General features: G+C 48.7%; 1 protein-coding gene across 8 annotated transcripts in view; it reads right to left on the reverse strand.

Annotated features, from left to right (window-relative positions):
- Positions 1-17587, reverse strand: part of AFF3 (ALF transcription elongation factor 3) — a 632364-nt gene that overhangs the window by 40799 nt on the left and 573978 nt on the right. For all 8 annotated transcript variants that reach the window (XM_070798074.1, XM_070798072.1, XM_019969793.2 and 5 more), the window contains 3 exons: positions 11821-12924; positions 6428-6552; positions 565-766 (listed from right to left, as the gene is read on the reverse strand). In XM_070798074.1, the coding sequence (XP_070654175.1) occupies positions 565-766; positions 6428-6552; positions 11821-12924 (1431 nt within the window). The remainder of the gene's footprint in view (positions 1-564; positions 767-6427; positions 6553-11820; positions 12925-17587) is intronic.

Raw genomic sequence — 17587 nt, forward strand, 5'->3', positions numbered from 1 at the left:
TGTCCGTAAAGAGGAACTCACATGCAGTGTGAGTGTCCCTAGGGGTGGAGCCGGGTCCATTTGGGCCCACGGGGAACGCAGGGTGTTGGAATCACCCTTGATAAGGTCACTAGAAGAGGAGGGGTGGCGACAGTCTCACACTGGACACCACCTTGGTGACCTTGGGCGGCAGGGAGCCCTGCAGCCTTGGCCTTGAGCTCCAATCCCAGGCTTGACTCTGCCCCAGGGCAAGAAAGTTATCAAACGTAAAGACTGGTTGGCCCTAGACTCCCAATTTACTTTGTCATGGGAGAGTGACGTTAGGGCTGTTTCTTTTCAGAATGGAAAATGAGGTCCTCCAAAGAGGTTCCTAAGCAGAAGAGGCTTAAAATACCGCCTCTTTTTCTTCTGCGACAGCCTATGCGAGAGGCAAAGGGCAGCTCTTGCTGGGTCTTCCCAGAGCAGCATTCAGGGCTGCCTTGTGGGGCCTTGAGCTGGAGTTTAGACCGAGCTGGGTTACAGGCAGAGTAAGGGCTGTGCTGGGTTTCATTTCTGTTTCAACTGGGACAGGAGGCATCAACCTACCGTGAGGTCCGCGGCGTGGCTCTGCAGCTGGCTCTCTGCCTTATGCTTTTTGCTGGAGGAGGTGGAGGTGAACAGACCGTTGCTGTTGGATCTGCTGGAGGAAGTCAAGTCCTCGCCGGAGAATTTGTGTTTAGATGCGTCGGAGAGGGGTGAGATGGGCGACCGGAGCACTTTTTCATTTTTATTTATTGGTATTGCCAAGCTGAGAAAGGAAGTCACAGTAATGGAATGTCACACACTCAGCACAGGGGAAGGAAAATGTTTTATATATGACCCAAACCTCCCATTTAAAACCTGCTGGTAGGAAGACGTTTACTGGGAATTCTTCTGCCAGGAAACAATTTTATGGCATTAGGGCTGTAACAAACAACAAACACATTTTGTTCATTGTTTCTTTACTTATTCTCCAAGAATTAAGAGTAATTCTGGAGCTAAACGACTAAGAATAATACTCTCACTTCCCAAGTTTTTCATCTAAGGATCTCAAAATACACAGCAAACCACTTACTGTTTTCCTAACAAGTGCAAGCAGCAGGTAATGGGAAACTCAGTTAAATGATACATGAGATCTCTACTTCCAAAAGGACTTTTGCTAACACCTGCTGCTGCTGCTGCTGCTGCTAAGTCGCTTCAGTCCTGTCTGACTGTGCAACCCCAGAGACGGATGCCCACCAGGCTTCCTCGTCCCTGGGATTCTCCAGGCAAGAACACTGGAGTGGGTTGCCATTTCCTTCTTCAATGCATGAAAGTGAAAAGTGAAAGTGAAGTTGCTCAGTCATGTCTGACTCTTAGCGACCCCATGGACTGCAGCCTACCAGGCTCCTCCACTGTGGGATTTTCCAGGCAAGAGTACTGGAGTGGGTTGCCATTGTCTTCTCCCTAATTATCACACGGAGAATAACACAATCGCAGAATAATCAAGCATGAAGCCACCTTCCAATTGTTAGGCAACCAGGCATTGATGAATACAAAGAACTGAAACAGTCTTTAGAAATGACATTTTCTGATTTCTACTTCCTTATTTTACCTTCAAAACTATTGTCTATGCCTGAATATACATCCCAGTGGACCATCACAGAAGGGAGTCACTTATATCTGGGTCTTTACAATGTATGTAATGCAGATAGGGCTCTCTCTATTACTTCACTTTGAAACAAAGAGTAGGAAGACACATTAGCCCAAAATGAACTCAATCATTGCTAACTTGGGATGGTTCTAGAAGTCACCTGGTGGAGTCAGGTAATGTAAGGTAAATCCATCGGACAAAGAGTTAGTCATTATCCCTGCATTTATGACTTCTTAATTGCATGTGTTGGCTATCACTGCAAACAAGCCCTTAAAGTCACTTCTTATTTTTTAAGCAATATCCTTAGTTGGTGGTCACAGTGTAGAAATTACAAATGTAGGCCTCTAGAACAAATGAGAAACCAAGATGCTTAATGCTATGCAAACACATTTGTGTAGGGAGAGAATTTCTGATGACAGCTTTCTGGTTTAAAAAGCACTGTGCACCCAACAACTTAGAAGTGAGAAGCTGTGTTCTAGAAAACTGCCTTGGGCGAATCAGAAGTAGCTCAGCCAGTGAGGACGAAACACTGAAGCTCAAGATGGATGTTAACTGTCTGAATGTAATGGTTTCTTGACACATGAGTAAAGAAACCCTATTTCTAAGTCTCTATTATTTTACATACAGTACTCAGGTGGTGCTGTAGTGGTAAAGAATCCACTTGCCAATGCTGGAGACATAAGAGACGCAGGTTTGATCCCTAGGTCGGGAAGATCCCCTGGAGGATAAAATGGCAACCCACTCCAGTATTACTGCCTGGAGATTTCCATGGACAGAGGGGACTGCTGGGCTACAGTCCATAGGGTTGCAAAGAGTTGGACCCGGCTGAATTGACTTAGCACGCATGCACTCAGTTCAGTCCAGTCGCTCAGTCGTGTCAGACTATTTGCAACGCATGGACTGCAGCAAGCCAGGCTTCCCTGTCCATCACCAGCTCCCAGAGCTTGCTCAAACTCATGTCCATTGAGTCAGTGATGTCATCCAACCATATCATTCTCTGTTGTCCCCTTGTCCTCCTGCCTTCAATCTTTCCCAGCATCAGGGTCTTTTCCAGTGAGTCACTTCTTTACATCAGGTGACCAAAGTATTGGAGCTTCAGCTTCAGCATCAGTCCTTCCAATGAATATTCAGGACTGATTTCCTTTAGGATTGACTGGTTTGATGTCCTTGCAGTCCAGGGGACTCTCAAGAGTCTTTTCCAACACCATAGTTCAAAAGCATCAATTTTTTGGTGCTCAGCTTTCTTTATGGTCCAACTCTCACATCTATATATGACTACTGAAAAAACCACAGCTTTCACTATATGGACCTTTGTTGGCAAAGTAATTTCTCTGCTATCTAGGTTGGTTATAACTTTTCTTCCAAGGAGCAAGTGTCTTTTAATTTCATGGCTGCAGTCACCATCTGCAGTGATTTTGGAGCCCAGGAAAATAAAATCTGTCACTGTTTCCATTGTTAAACCATCTATTTGCCATGAAGTGATGGGACCGGATGCCATGCTCTTAGTTTCTTGAACATTGAGTCTTAAGCCATATACTACATGATTTTATTTTTTTTTTAAAGACTTTTTGATGTGGACCATTTTAAAAGTCTTTATTGAATTCATTACAGTATTGCTTCTGTTTGATGTTTTTTTTTTTTCTTCCTGCCACAAAGCATGTGGGATCTTAGCTCCCTGACCAGGAATGAACCCACACCCCCTGCATTGGGAAAGTGAAGTCTTAACCACTGGACTGCCAGGGAAATTCCTACATTATTACATGATTTTAAACACTTGTAGGAAAGGAAATTATTATATTAAATATTGTCAAGCACACACAATCTTTTCTTCTTCATCATAAGTTTATCTATTGAAGTTGACCAAAGTAATTTTGAAACATTGTTGGGATCATGTCTTTGGGACATGCGATTACCATATATATAGAATTGTCTTATTACACTGGTACAGCTTGACAGAGGTAATCGCAATTTCAGAAACACACAGACCACTTTTCCTAGAAAAATTCAAAGCTCTTTCATCGCGGCATTGAGTCCCTACTTAATGTAAGTGAAACTATCAGAGCCAGCAGGCTCTGCCAAGCAAAGGGTCTGGAGCAGGAGTCCCTAATCTTTTTGGCATCGGACCAGTTTCAGGGAAGACCATTTTTTCACGGGCCAGGACCAGGAGCAGGGATGGTTTTGGGATGATTCAAGTGTATTACATGTAACTGTGCACTTTATTTCTATTATTATTACATCAATTCCATCTCAGATCTTCAGGCATTCAACCCCGGAGATTGAGGACCTCTGCTTTTATCCTGGGGTCCCTGAACTTGCATGGAAAAGAAATGACATCTTCACTTTCATTAACCTCTCACTGAAACGGAACATTTCCTTTAATGATGAACGAAGGCAGGAATCCAGACGAGTGGTTAGCAGGAGTACTGCTAGCAAAACCTGTGACTGTGTCACCGATGGAAACCACAGATATTTGCATGTCATATCGGTTGTTGCAGGCATCTTCAGATATGACTTAGACTCATCACTACGAGCAATTACAGCAGTTACTAGAGCCAGCAGACAGGTTATTTAAGGCATCAACAAAGAAGCACATGTGTAACTCAATCACACATTTAAAAGACACTTTGGAGCCGCATTTTCTCCTTCCATATGTGCGCAGTGTTTTGGGACACTGTCTGCTGGGCACAGAGGACTGCGGGCTTGGCCAGCTTCTCGTTGCTGCTCCTCCTCAGTCAGACCTTCCAGAGCCCTAGTCCTTCCCCAAGGTGATTCTAACACTGCAGCCGCCTGCACGCGGGTGCCTGGGCTCTCTAATTTCCTCTCCGGGTTTTAGTACTGCTCTACATCTTCTCCTAACCTTTCAGTTTACATTTTTATGTGTTGCACTGAAACATTAATCTCCCCTTAAAAATTCTATGTACACAGTCGGGGAGAGTGAAGAGTGTCTGAGCAGAGGGAAAGTGGTTTCTGAGCTGTGCTGTTTCTAAATGGAAAGAGCTTCTATGACTGATGATGAGCTCCTCGCTTGTAATAAATATCCGGGGCCTTGCTTTGCCAGGAAGCTGTTTGTCATGGAGGGGAGTCAGCGCCATGCAGGTCCCTCTGGAACCCCTTTGAGGAGGGGCTGTTTCACCTTGGAGACCCCGATCTTGTCTGTCACCACAAATTCAGCGCATAGCCAGGATCTTTAGGTGTGTTGTATGAAGAGTCTGTTTATTACATCTGCGTGATAAGCTTAGTGTTCTCATGACTCTTAATTCAGTTTTTTGGGTCTCCTCGGTGGCGCTAGTGGTAAAGAACCTGCCCACCAATTCAGGAGACATAAGAGACGTGGGTTCGATCCCTGAGTTGGGAAGATCCCCCTGAAGGAGGGCATGACAATTCACTCCAGTATTCTTGCCTAGAAAATTCCATGGACAGAGGAGCCTGGTGGACTACAGTCTATGGGGTCACACAGAGTCAGACACTGCTGAAGTGACTTGGCACACAGGCAGAATTCAGTTTTTAAATTTTCAGAGTGGAGGGTGTGTTTTTGAAAGGATAGAATGTTCTACAGCTGGTAACTGGCCTTTTGTTACAAAGAAGCACGGCTGGGGCCCCTGGAACTGCGACAAGCAGCACACGCCCAGGCGTGCTGGTGCAGCTTGTGTGTGTGCTTAGCCACTCAGGCGTGTCCGACTGAGACCCCATGGACTGTAGCCCGCCAGGCTCCTCTGTCCATGGGATTCTCCAGGAAAGAGTACTGGAGCAGGTTTCCATGCCCTCCTCCAGGGGATCTTCCCAGTTCAGGGATCAAACCCAGGTCTCCCTCATTGCAGGAGGATTCTATACTGTCTGAGTCACTAGGGAGCTCAAGAATACTGGAGTGGGTATTAACTATCCCTTCTCCAGGGGATCTTCCCAACCCAGGAATTGAACCAGGATCTCCTGCACGGCAGGAGGATTCTTTACCAGCTGAGCTACCAGGGAAGCCCACACCAAGGGAAGCAGGTCTGCAAGAGACAGGCTGGGACCCTGGGATCCTCTGCTTCAGCGCTTGCACCTGGACACATGTCTCCTATAGCAACAAAATACAAAGCAATCCTAAAGGACTGAGGGCTTCCCTGGTGGCTCAGACGGTAAAGAATCTGCCTGCAATGCAGAACCAGGGTTCGATCCCTGGGTTGGGAAGATCCCCTGGAGGAGGGCGTGGCAACACATTTTAGTATTCTTGCCTGGAGAATCCCCATGGACAGAGATCTTGGTGGGCTACAGTCCATGGGGTCGCAAAGAGTTGGACATGACTAAGTAACTAAGCACAGCATAAGGGACTAAAAGCAACAGTGAGCACGTGCAGTTGGAGCAAATTATGAACCACAAGGTACAAAAAGACCAAAAACCCAACTGCCAATTTTGAGGAACCGGGAGCAAAAGCAGGTCCTGTGCACGCGCCGTGCACACAAGACCAACAAAGCGGGTGGGCAGACCACCTAAGTCTGCCTCCGGCGTGACCCCTGGACCCACAACTTCCCTCCTCACATTTAAGGAATACGCTTGCCCCCATCAGAGAGCGAGCAAGGGAAACTGTTACTTTTTCCTCACTCCTTCAAGCTGCAGCCTGAGCCCCAAGGAAGCCTTGGCTGAATTTCTCCTCTGGCCTCTTATCAATTTCTATTGATTAAGGAGTCCAAGAACCCTGGTCTGGACACCCAGAGCAGAGAAATCATTAAAAAAAATCTGACTCTCCCCCTGCAAACACGTGCCTCTCAGACCCAGGCATGCCTCCACCAACCCTTACCTTTGCAGGAGCGCACGTACCTGTTGATGTTCATGCTGCAATGATTTGCAGACAAAGTACTGTTGGCAGAGGCGCTCAGTCGTGAGGCGCTCTCCCTCTCTCCCGGGGCCTTCTTGATCTCCCTGTAATCGTCTTCGTTGTCACACTGTATGGAAAGAAGCAAAAACCAATCAGCTTCGGACTTCGAGGGATCGCGGTGAGCTCCCATCCTACCAGCTTGGGGCTTCTTTGGACAAGCTCCTGAGCACCAACACGATGGCAGCACTCTCGGCCCCGGCCTTGGTTCCCCGTCAGCTCCTCCTCGAATAAGGACGAAATCTGTCGTTTTGACTACTAACAGCTTACTGAGAGGAAAAAGTGTGACACCGGGATCAAACTGCAGGAGGGAATATTGTGATGGATGAAAACCGCTCAACCAACGGGCTGGATTCTACCCTCCAAAGAAGACCTGCGCTGGAGTCTCACTGGAGCTTCAGCATCCCTTTCTCTGGCATTTCTTGGTACCCAAACAAAGTATAGCAAGCGACCTGTCCTGAGCTTAATGCTATAGGAGCAGTGACAAGCTCAGGCTTTTCTTCTGAAATTCACGGCCTTGAAGGATCTTTTTATAAAACAGCAGTTCGACTGGATTGTTTCCACGATTGTATTTAACTTTAGACGCGTAATAGGTGTGACGCAGGCCTCCCCGGTGGCACTAGTGGTAAAGAACCCACCGACCAATGCGGGAGACACAGGAGACTCAGGTTCAATCCCCGGCCTGGGGAGGTCCCCTGGAGGCGGGCCTGGCAACCCACTCCAGTCTTCGTGCCTGGAGAATCCCATGGACAGAGGAGCCTGGTGGGCTACAGTCCATAGCGTCACAAAGAGTCAGATGCGACTGAAGCAGCTTAGCACAGCACACACGCAGGGGTAATGCACGTGCACTCAACCAACTTCTATTGTTGCTGAGATCGCAGCAACACAGCAGACATTCAGGATTCTCAGCAGTGTTTCCAGGAGACGGGCACTGGTACTAAAGATAGAAAGACTCTGACCTTCTCTTTCTGGCTGGGATGTCAGCCTCTGGAGGAGGGACCACAGATGCTCACGTTGAAACTGTGCCCCATGGATGATCCGAGCCAAAGCTCTGAACCCCCTAGTTTGGGCCCCCAGGGCTCCGGCAGGGCTAGACTCTGCACCCTGGGCAGCCAGGTCTGCGATGTCCCACCTCCCACACCCGCAACTGGGGGCTTCACAGCCCGGACGATGAGTAATGAGCACTGTGCACATGTTCTTCCCTTGTCTATGCATGTTGACCTATGTTCCGGTAGATTTCATGAGGGGAGCTGAGTGTCAGGCTTAGTGTAAATGACGCTTCATAAGTTAAACTTAAAAAGTCCACGGATAGTAAAATTACTTAAATCTAGATTATGAATTATACATGTCTCTGTTTTTGCACATCTCTATTGACATATGCCTGTATAGCTCTATGTATTTCTAATCTCTATATGTTTATCAATTTGTATCTCTGAAACACCTCTCTCTCTTTCTTTATATCAGCTTGTCCATTTATCCATCAATCTCCAGATGACTGATTGATTTACTCATTAATCAATTAATCACCTGGGAGATTGATGGATAAATGCATCTGACAAGTAATGAGGAGGGCAGGATATGCAGAGGAAAACAGAAGGAAAAGAGGGGCAGGTGTGTAGCGAGCTAACCTGTATTACTAAATTATATCATTTAAACCCAACAACATCCCTGTAAAGATGTCACCAGTTTACAAATGAAGAAACTGAAGTACACAGAAGGGAAGGTCACCTGATTGAGGTCACCTAGGAGGTCAGGGCTGACTGCATGATTTGTGGGGTTCAGCGCAAAATGAAAAGGCTACGCCCCATGTTCAAAAAGCTGGAGAAGATGCATGATGTCAGTCTTGATGATGATTTTCAAAAGCAAAAGCAACAAAAGCAAAAATAAACAAGTGGGACTATGTTAAATGAAAAAGCTTCTGCAGAGCAAAGTGAAAGTCCCTTAGTTGCATCTGACTCTTTGTGACCCCATGGACTATAAAGTCCACGGAATTCTCCAGGCCAGAATACTGGAGTGGGTAGCCACTCCCTTCTCCAGGGAATATTCTCAACCCAGGGATCAAATCCAAGTCTTCGGCACTGCAGGCAGATTCTTTACCAGCTGAGCCACCAGGGAAGCCTGCACAGCAAAGGAAACCATCAATAAAATGAAACGGCAATCTACTGAATGTAAGAAAATATTTTCAAATAATATATCCAAGAAGGGGTTAATATTCAAAACACATAAAGAACACTTGCAATTCAACAACAAAGAAACAAACAAAAAAATCTGATTGAAAAACAGGCGGAGGATTTGATTAAATATTTTTTCTAAAGAAGACATACAGATGGTCAACAGGCACACGAAAAGATGCTCAGCATCACTAATCATCATGGAAATGCAAATCAAAACCACAATGAGATACGACCTCACACCTCTCAGAATGGCTGTCATCAAAAAGACTAGAAATAATACATGTGTGAGGATGCGGAGAAAAAATCTCACTTCTGGGTATTTATCCAAAGAAAACTGAAAGACTGATTTCAAAAGACCCCCACCTTCACTGCAGCGTTATTTACAAAAGCCAAGACAAGGAAACAGTGTAAATGGCTATGGATAGATAAGGACATTGTGGCATATGTATGTATACAACGGAAGAAGGGAGTCTTGCCGTTTGCAACAACACAGAATGACCTGGAGGGCACTGTGCTAAGTGAAATGAGTGGGGTGTGTGTGTGTTAGTCACTCAGTCTTGTCCGATTCTTTGTGATGACAAAGATGACAAAGACCTTAGGATCTCACTTAAATGTGGAATCTGAAAACCAAAACCAAACCACTCTGGGGTGGAGAGTGGGGTACAAAATGAAGAGGCGAAGCAAATAAAAAAGTACAAGTCTCCAGTTATAAAATGAGTAAGTCATGTGGATGTAGTGCAATACTAATAAGCAGCCTGGTGAGTATGGCTCATAATACCGTGGCACACATTTGAAAGTAGCTCCACTCCAGTACTCTTGCCTGGAAAATCCCATGGATGGAGGAGCCTGGTAGGCTGCAGACCATGCGGTCTCGAAGAGTCGGACACGACTGAGCGACTTCACTTTCACTTTTCCCTTTCATGCATTGGAGAAGGAAATGGCAACCCACTCCAGTGTTCTTGCCTGGAGAATCCCAGGGACGGGGGAGCCTGGTGGGCCGCTGTCTATGGGGTCGCACAGAGTCGGACACGACTGAAGCGACTTAGCAGCAGCAGCAGGAGATCTTGAAAGTTCTCACCAGGAGAAAAAGAAATTTGTAACTAAGTATAGTGATGGATGATAGCTGGACTGATTGTGGTCATCATTTTGCAACACATGTAAACCAATATTGAATCATTATATTGTATAACTGAAAATAATATAATGTTATGTCAATTATACCTCAAAAAAAAAAATAAGCGGTAAAAGGGTAACATTATAAAGTACTAAAGTCAGGAACATTTTCCTGTCTTGAAACTGGTCTCTTAACCTGTCAGAGAAGTGTGTTTATTTGCTGCTTTACATTGTGCTCCTGGAAGCATGGGGATGCTTGGCACGCGCTGACTCTCCCGAATGCCAGGAGTGCCAGCCTGAGATTGGGTGCGCCCATGCAGCCCAGCAAATGGTCTCCGCCACCTGCCAGCTGTGGGTCGCGGGGTGAGGAACTGCAGCCAGGCACCACCCCTTCCCCAAGGCCAACTGGCAGTCTCTCCTGGGGGACCCCTCAGTACCTGGATTGAGGGCAGGGAGGTGCTGATCCTGACCCCAATCCTCACTATGCCTGTGCCTTGGTCCCTGGATGGGGCTGCAGAAAGGGGAGGCTGCTCCCGCCAGGAATGCAAAGGGGCCACAGGGCAGGCAGAACCCATCCTGGGGAAATGGGTAGGGGTGGGACCAGGCATGTTCTGTTGTCCCATCACCTTCTCTTGCAAAAGACGGATTCAAAGATAAAAAGGAGAATTCCAAGATGGCAACCACAGGCATTAAATTCTGAGCATGGAGTCTTCTGAGCGGGGGCCGTGAGGCAAAAGTACTACACAAATCTCCAGCTGGTTTATTATTGGGAGACCCTACAGCCAGAGAACTGACTTCATTCCCAGCTCTGTCCTTTCTCACCTATATGACCCTAGGGCAAGTCACTTTAGGCTCTGTGAGCCTCAGTTTCCTCATCTGTAAAAGGGGCATGACAAGAATATTTGCCTCAAAAGTTGTAAGGATTTTATAAATGATTTAGCATCCCTTGTGGGGACATACACATGAGTTAACAGTTGTGAATGATTTTGTCCCAAATTGGGGCCATCCATTATGACTATAATCTTTGGTTTGTTACCCACTGAGTTTTTCACTGTGGTCCTAGTCACTTTTGAAGATGTAGTAACAGGAGGGGGTAAAGATTCTCAGAACTGGTTTTAAATTATGATTAAGTGATTCTTGTGCTCAAAAATTCTTCAAAAACATCTGAATGGCCAAGTGTTTGGGTCTACTTCTAGACCCTCGTCCAGCTCTCCCTGGACTTAAGTCCCTGCCTGCCTCACTCTGTTCAATCCCTCTCTGTTCAGCTGGCTTCCTAGCTTTGGCAGCGAATCCTCTGATTACTCAAAAGTCCCTCCTGCTTAGGGCCCTGTTCCCAGCTCGTCTCTACCACAAAGTCCTTCTGCTCAATACCATGGGGAGCACCAACCTGTGGCTCCCTAGTCACAGCCTTACTCAACTCTATGAGGCAGCTGACTTCTTAAGTCAATGAATGACCCCACCTCTTCCAGCAAAGAATGGGGTTCACCTGTGTTTAGTTTTCCTCACTGGTCCATTCCCTTCTAGCTCATTCCCTGAAGACATTCAGTGAAGATTTCCCAATTGCCTACTTCCACATGCAGTGGGACAGGCCTTAATTATCTATCACATGGGAATAATAGCTGGTCTTCCCACAATGGGCGGTTCTAAGGATGTTGAGTTGAGTTAATATGTGTCAAGTACTTATACTGGGCTTCCCTGGTGGCTTAGATGGTAAAGAATCTGCCTGCAATGCAGGAGACAAGGGTTTGATCCTGGGTTGGGAAGATGCCCTGGAGAAGGGCATGGCAACTCACTCCAGTATTCTTGCCTGGAGAATCCCATGGACAGAGGAGCCTGGCAGGCTACAGTCCATAGCGTTGCAGAATGTCAGACTTAGTGATTGAAGCGACTTAGCAGGCTCCTATGAGCTTATGTAAAGTGCTCTATGAACGTTTGCTGAAGAAGGAGACATAAACCCCTGCTCCTGGAACATTTCAGACCAGTGGACCTGCCCACAAGTTTGGGGCCCTCCCTCCCACTGTGCCTTTAGCCCCTCAGGTTTCCAGGCCTACCTTGCGTTTCCTCTTGGATTTTGGCAAGGTCTTTTCCACGGGCGCCTCCGATGCGTGGCTCGGGGGCGCGCTCTCAGAGTCCTTGGCTGCGGGAGCACTCAAGACCCCCGGCTCCTGGGGCAGGTGTTCCGGGATCCTGGACAGAAGTGTCAAGTCAATTTTGACCCAGAGTGACCGGACCTCGTCACTGTCCTTCAACGGGGAGAGAAGCTCGTTGCGGCCGAAGGGGACCAGTGTGTAGAACTGCTCCTCCAGCTCCTTGGCAATGTCGCTGGTGGTCCTGGCGTTGATGGAGCCCACGGGAGCGCGGGGGCCGCCGCCGCTGATGCTGGTGGGAGCCTCCTTCAGCCTTGGGTCGTTCCCGGAGGCAGCGGCAGCGGCGGCGGCGGCGGCCACGGCCTTGGACAGAGGGTAGTCCTCCTGCTCCGACTCCAGGTCCGAGTCCGAGGAGGAGGAGGAAGAGGACGACTCCGTCTCGATGAACTCCTTGGACTTGGGGACGATCCGGCTCAGCCCCCGAGTGCGGCGCTTCTCGCAGGTCACGGCCGAGCGCAGCTCCTTGCGGTGGTTGGTCCTGCTGTTGCCGCAAGGCCGGGGCTTGGGGGGCTCCGGGGGAACCCCCGTGCTCGCCCCCAGCGCCTCGGCAGCTACGGGCTCCTCGGGCCGGTGGCCGCTGTCGCCGGCCGAGGTCCTCTCGGTGCGCCGGGTGGGCTTCTTGCCCGCGGACCTCCGGGCAGGCGCGGGCGCGCTCTCGGCGGGCGCACCAGGCACCGCGGGCGGCGGGGCGGCGGCGGCGGTCACGGCCACGGCCACGGCCGCGGGCGGGGACTTCTGCTTCACCCCTTTGCTCCCGGGGGCCTTGTTCGCGGTCCTGGGCCTCTGCTCCTCCTTGCAGGCGCCCTTGATGTCCTTGTCTCTCAGGCCGGGCGGGCAGACGTCGGGGAGCTTCCCGCAGTCCTGCGTGTCCTCCTTCACTGGGGTGTAGTACTGACTGCTCTCCGGCCCGTGGTGGCTTTCATTTTGGATCAGGACAGGGGGCTTGTGGTGATTCACTTTGTTTAGCCATTTATCCAGCTGCCACTTGTTAGAGGACGCTGGTTCCGCCTAAAAGCAGAAAACCGGCAACAAACAAAACATTGTTTAGGACAGACTCACTTAGATGCGCCTGGCTGTTTTTCTCTCGACTTGCTGCTCCTCTAGGCATGTGAGCAGAAACCTGATGGGCTGGAAACTCAAGGAACATGGAAGCCGTAGGTATGTGTAGCATCAACAGGCACACAGGGTGGCCACCCACAGGGCTTCCCAGGTGGCTCAAAGGGTAAAGAACCTACCTGCCAGTGCAGGAGACCCGGGTTCGATCCCTGGATTGGGAAGATCCCCTGGAGAAGGGAATGGCTACCCACTCCAGTATTCTTGCCTGGAGAACTCCATGGATAGAGGAGCCTGGCAGGCTGCAGTCCACAGGGTCGTAAAGAGACGGACATGACTGAGCGACTGACACTTTCCTGGTCCCCCACACTGAAATGCCAGTGCAGCAGTTTGAGAAATGAGAGGACCCCCCTATTCCTCATTAGGACCCATTTCCAGCACTTTTGAGTGTTATACAGTGTATATTTTTTGTATTTATACAGACATGCATAAACTTCAGAGCCCATGAAAGTTAACTGGGGTGTAGTTAGGAGACCTTGGGTGTTGAAGCACACATTTTTTTGGTGAGACTTGTAATTCGGGGAGAAATTCGAAAAGGGGGCTGAGTGGACCCTGCTGGACTTGGTTCGTCCATCCTCAACCCGCTTCCATCACACTTTGCCCGAATTGTTTCAGACAAGGAGGTGACAATGAAAACCTCTTCTGTAAACAGTTTTGCTAAATTAGAGCAAATCCTGGGCATTCCAGGTGTTAAACTCTGACCCACAGATTGGCTCTGGGGGAGAGGCGAGGCCAGTGAATGCCCTGTAACAGAAGGTCAAAGGTCATGTAGACACATTTTGGGGAGAGAATAGTTTGCATAGTTTACATTTACCTCTCTAGGGATCTATGTCTTATTGAAAGGTTAAGAACCAATTCTCTTACGGGGAGTAAATGTTGTTGATTTCTAATAAAAGTCCATTTATCCAGCCTCTCTGATTATTAGTAGAAAAGAGGTAAATTGATAAGTACAGAATTTTGTTGTTGCTGTACAGTTGCGAAGTCATGTTTGACTTTTTGGCAACCCCATGGACTGTAGCTGGCCAGGCTCCTCTGTCCATGGGATTTCCCAAGCCAAGAATACCACAGTGGGTTGCCATTTCCTTCTCCAGGGGATTCTCCTGACCCAGGGATTGAACCCACGTCTCCTGTATTGCAGGTGGATTCTTGACCGCTGAGCTACCACGGAAGCCCCATAGAACTTTAGCTAGAATGTTTTTAATTTGTGAGATGGGGGAGAATTTTGGCGTGATTAAGGTGATGTATGTTTCCTTCCCTATGTCCTCCACTCTATAAATTCATGGCTTCTGATGATTGGGTGAGTTGGGGGTGGGGTGGGGTGGGGTGGGGGAACTAGATACCACCCAGAATAAAGAAGAATGGCTTAGCTTTGCATTTCGTATTGGTTTGTTAAAGCCTAGAGCAAGTCAGGCTCCCTTGCAGGAGAAAAACACTGTTCTTTAAGATCATAATTTCTGAATGCTTGCTTTCAAGTGTCAAGATTTGGTTTTCAACAAAGAGATTGGTGTTAAGAGGAGAACTTGGGGCACTGCCTCATGCAGAAAGGATCCTGCGGCAGGGCGGTGAGGCGCGAGGAGGGCAGGCAGTGCTCTAGACCCAGGGGTCCTGGCTGAGTCTGGGGCACGGCTCAGGGAGACGGAAAGCCTTTAGAGGGCCACAGGGCCTGGGGCCACAGAGTGTGGACGTGAGCACTGCAGCTGCGGCAGGGGCTGCGGACAGTCTGCTGGCTCCCTCCAAGCAGACGAGACCAACTGCACTTCAAGGAACCGCAGTGCAGGGTGTCGAGGGACTGGGAGCGACAAGTGACCGTAAGCAGAAAATGACCCTGCAGCACATCAGTGATCACTCCACTGATTAAATCCTCCCTTTGCTGTGAAGGCGCCCTCCGGGAAATCTTAATGGGAGTCTCCTTGTGAGGCATTTCAGCACGGGGATCCCAGGCCCTGCTCCTGGGGCCATGAGGATCGAGGAGCATCCCCATGGGGTACAAGTGTGGAAGGGGACTCTCTCGTGACCCTGATGGGGAGCCTGGGCTCTGACTTGATGTTCTGCTTTTCTTGTTTTTATGCCACCCATAGGCCAGGACTCCTGAACAAGAGGCAAAAAACCAAAATGATAAAATCTTGTTTCACGCCTCTGAGTTTTATTTTGTAAATTCTGACCTCGCTTCAATGTGGCACCTGCAGAGACAGGGAACAATGGAGCCTGCAGAGCCCACCTGACCTGGTCCATCCTGCGACAGTGAAGTGATGGAGGAAGCAGGGTGGCAGGACATAGAATGGCTTCTTTGCTGAGGGGGAGCTCTCGCCTGCCCTGAGGGGAGCTCAGTGTGACGAAAGGCTACTTTAATTAAAAAATTATTTATTTATCCATTTTGGCTGCACCGGGTCTCAGCCGCAGCACTCGGGAGCTTCAATTTTTGTTGCGGCACGTGGGATCTTCAGCTGGGGCAGGGATCTAGTTCCATGACCAGGGATTGAACCCGGGCTCCCTGCTTTGGGAGCTTGGAATCTTAGCCACTGGACCCCCAGGGAAGTCCCCTGAAGGCTAACTGGCGGCAAACACATTTATGGCTTTGAGGTTGTCTCCTCCCCAGCCCCGTTTCTCTCTGACCCCAGGCTGGGTCAGTGACTTCTGTGCCTCAGCTTCCCCAGATAAACGGGGCCCAGTAATGTGAGTGGATGCTGAAGGCGCCTTGCAGAAGGGGGCACACACTGGACCAGGTGGACACATTTATGGCAGCATCCGCCACTTACCGCCCCCTACCCCCTGGTCATCCTCGTCCCCGCCGTCGTGAGCCTTCCACACCTCACATCTCTTACATGCGAGGACACAGATACCTGCCTGGAGCCAAAACACGGCGACTCACAGGGAAACTCCCACTAAACCTCCCCTGGGGGAGTCTTCACAGTGAGGGGAGGATGTAATCAATGGAGTAAGGGCCCGCTGCCCCATGTGCCGCAGAGTCATTTTTTCTGCTCTTCACAGCCAAAGAAATCAGGACCATTTTCAGTACACTGCTAAATTATGTTCCCTTTCTCAAGGATCTACAATGACCTCCTCTTGCCTCCCGAACAAAATCCGAACTCCTCAGGCAGCCATCATCTTACAGGCATCTTTCCTTGCTGGAACACCCACAGTGTGCTCTCACATCACATGTATCATCTACTTTAATCCATAGATAAGAGATACTATCAGCCTTAGTTTTTAGATGAGGCTCAGCGAAGTTAAGTAACATGTCCAAAGCTGCAGAGCTACAGGCACCAGCAAGACTAAACCCAGGCTTGTCACAGTTGAGAGACCAGATTCCCTTAAGCTCCCATTACTCTCTGGGGAAGCCTCATGAAAAGGGGACCTTGTTTCACTTGAGAAATGTCAGGTCTTCAAATGATAGAATTTGATCTGACTTTTGGAGAAGACACCACTAACTCTCCAGATAATACCTGTTGCCTTCCATTATCCTTAATGGCATCATCTTTTGATATCCATGTCTGTTTCATGTATATGAATCTTGTGTCTTCAACAAAGCCAAACACTGCTTTCCGGCAGAGGCCAGGTTTCTGCTGCTTTGTATCCCTCGCAGGACCGTAATAGGTGACCGTAATAGGTTAGAGGGGCAGCTTGCTATGACCCTGTTGCTACTAATGACTCACGATGAGCTGCCTCTCCCTGTTTGTCACTTACTCCTCAGAAAAACCTCACAGATTAGACAGTAGGAGATTATCTGCCATTTTGGAGATAAAACTGTGGCCAAGGAAGCTTAAACAGCCAAGAATTAGGTGGCAGGGGAGGAGGGCAGACTTGGGGCTCGGAGCTCCTTGCCTGGCAGGCTGCTGCCTCTGGTTTACTGTCTGAGCCATCCACTGGGCTTCCGCCCAGCGCTTTTGCTTGTTTGCTGGCTTGCAGTGTGCATTTCCAGCCAGGACTCTCCTCTCTGATCAATCTTCCCTCTGATTCATGCACAAGCTCTCCAGGGTATACTCTAGTCTCTATTTCATCTACAACCTTCAGGGCACCCACTGCCACATACCCCATAGATGCCTAATTAAGGAGAAGCTTGTTGAATCCATGAATAACTTGTATTTTTGAAGATTTTCAAGAATGATCTAGGGCAGCATTTTCCAAAATGTGCTTTTAGCCCATGAAGAAAGCCTACCATGGTTGGACATATTTGGGAAACACCACAATGGAGAACGCTGTTTACATGAGTGATGTTGAGGGCTGAGTGATGCCCTGCAGTAAAGAAACGGGTGAAACCCACTTTATCCTGGCTCTTCTCAAAATCCTGTGACCAGGGACCACCCTGGGGGCCCAGTGGATACTACTCTGTGCTCCCATTGCAGGGGGACCAGGTTTGATCCCTGGTCAGAGAAGTAGGTCCGACATGCTGCAACTAAGAGCTCCCAGGCCACAGCTAAAGATCCCACGTGCAGTCAAATAAAGTCCTGTGACCAGGCTCTTTCTTGTTCACACAGCAAGCTGTCCCTTTACTTGGAACACTGGTCTAAGGAGCTCTGTGTGCTGCTGTAAATGTGCTAATGGAAGGGCAAAATGCACT

This window comes from Bos indicus, chromosome 11, assembly GCF_029378745.1.
Source record: "Bos indicus isolate NIAB-ARS_2022 breed Sahiwal x Tharparkar chromosome 11, NIAB-ARS_B.indTharparkar_mat_pri_1.0, whole genome shotgun sequence".
Taxonomy (NCBI): domain Eukaryota; kingdom Metazoa; phylum Chordata; class Mammalia; order Artiodactyla; family Bovidae; genus Bos; species Bos indicus.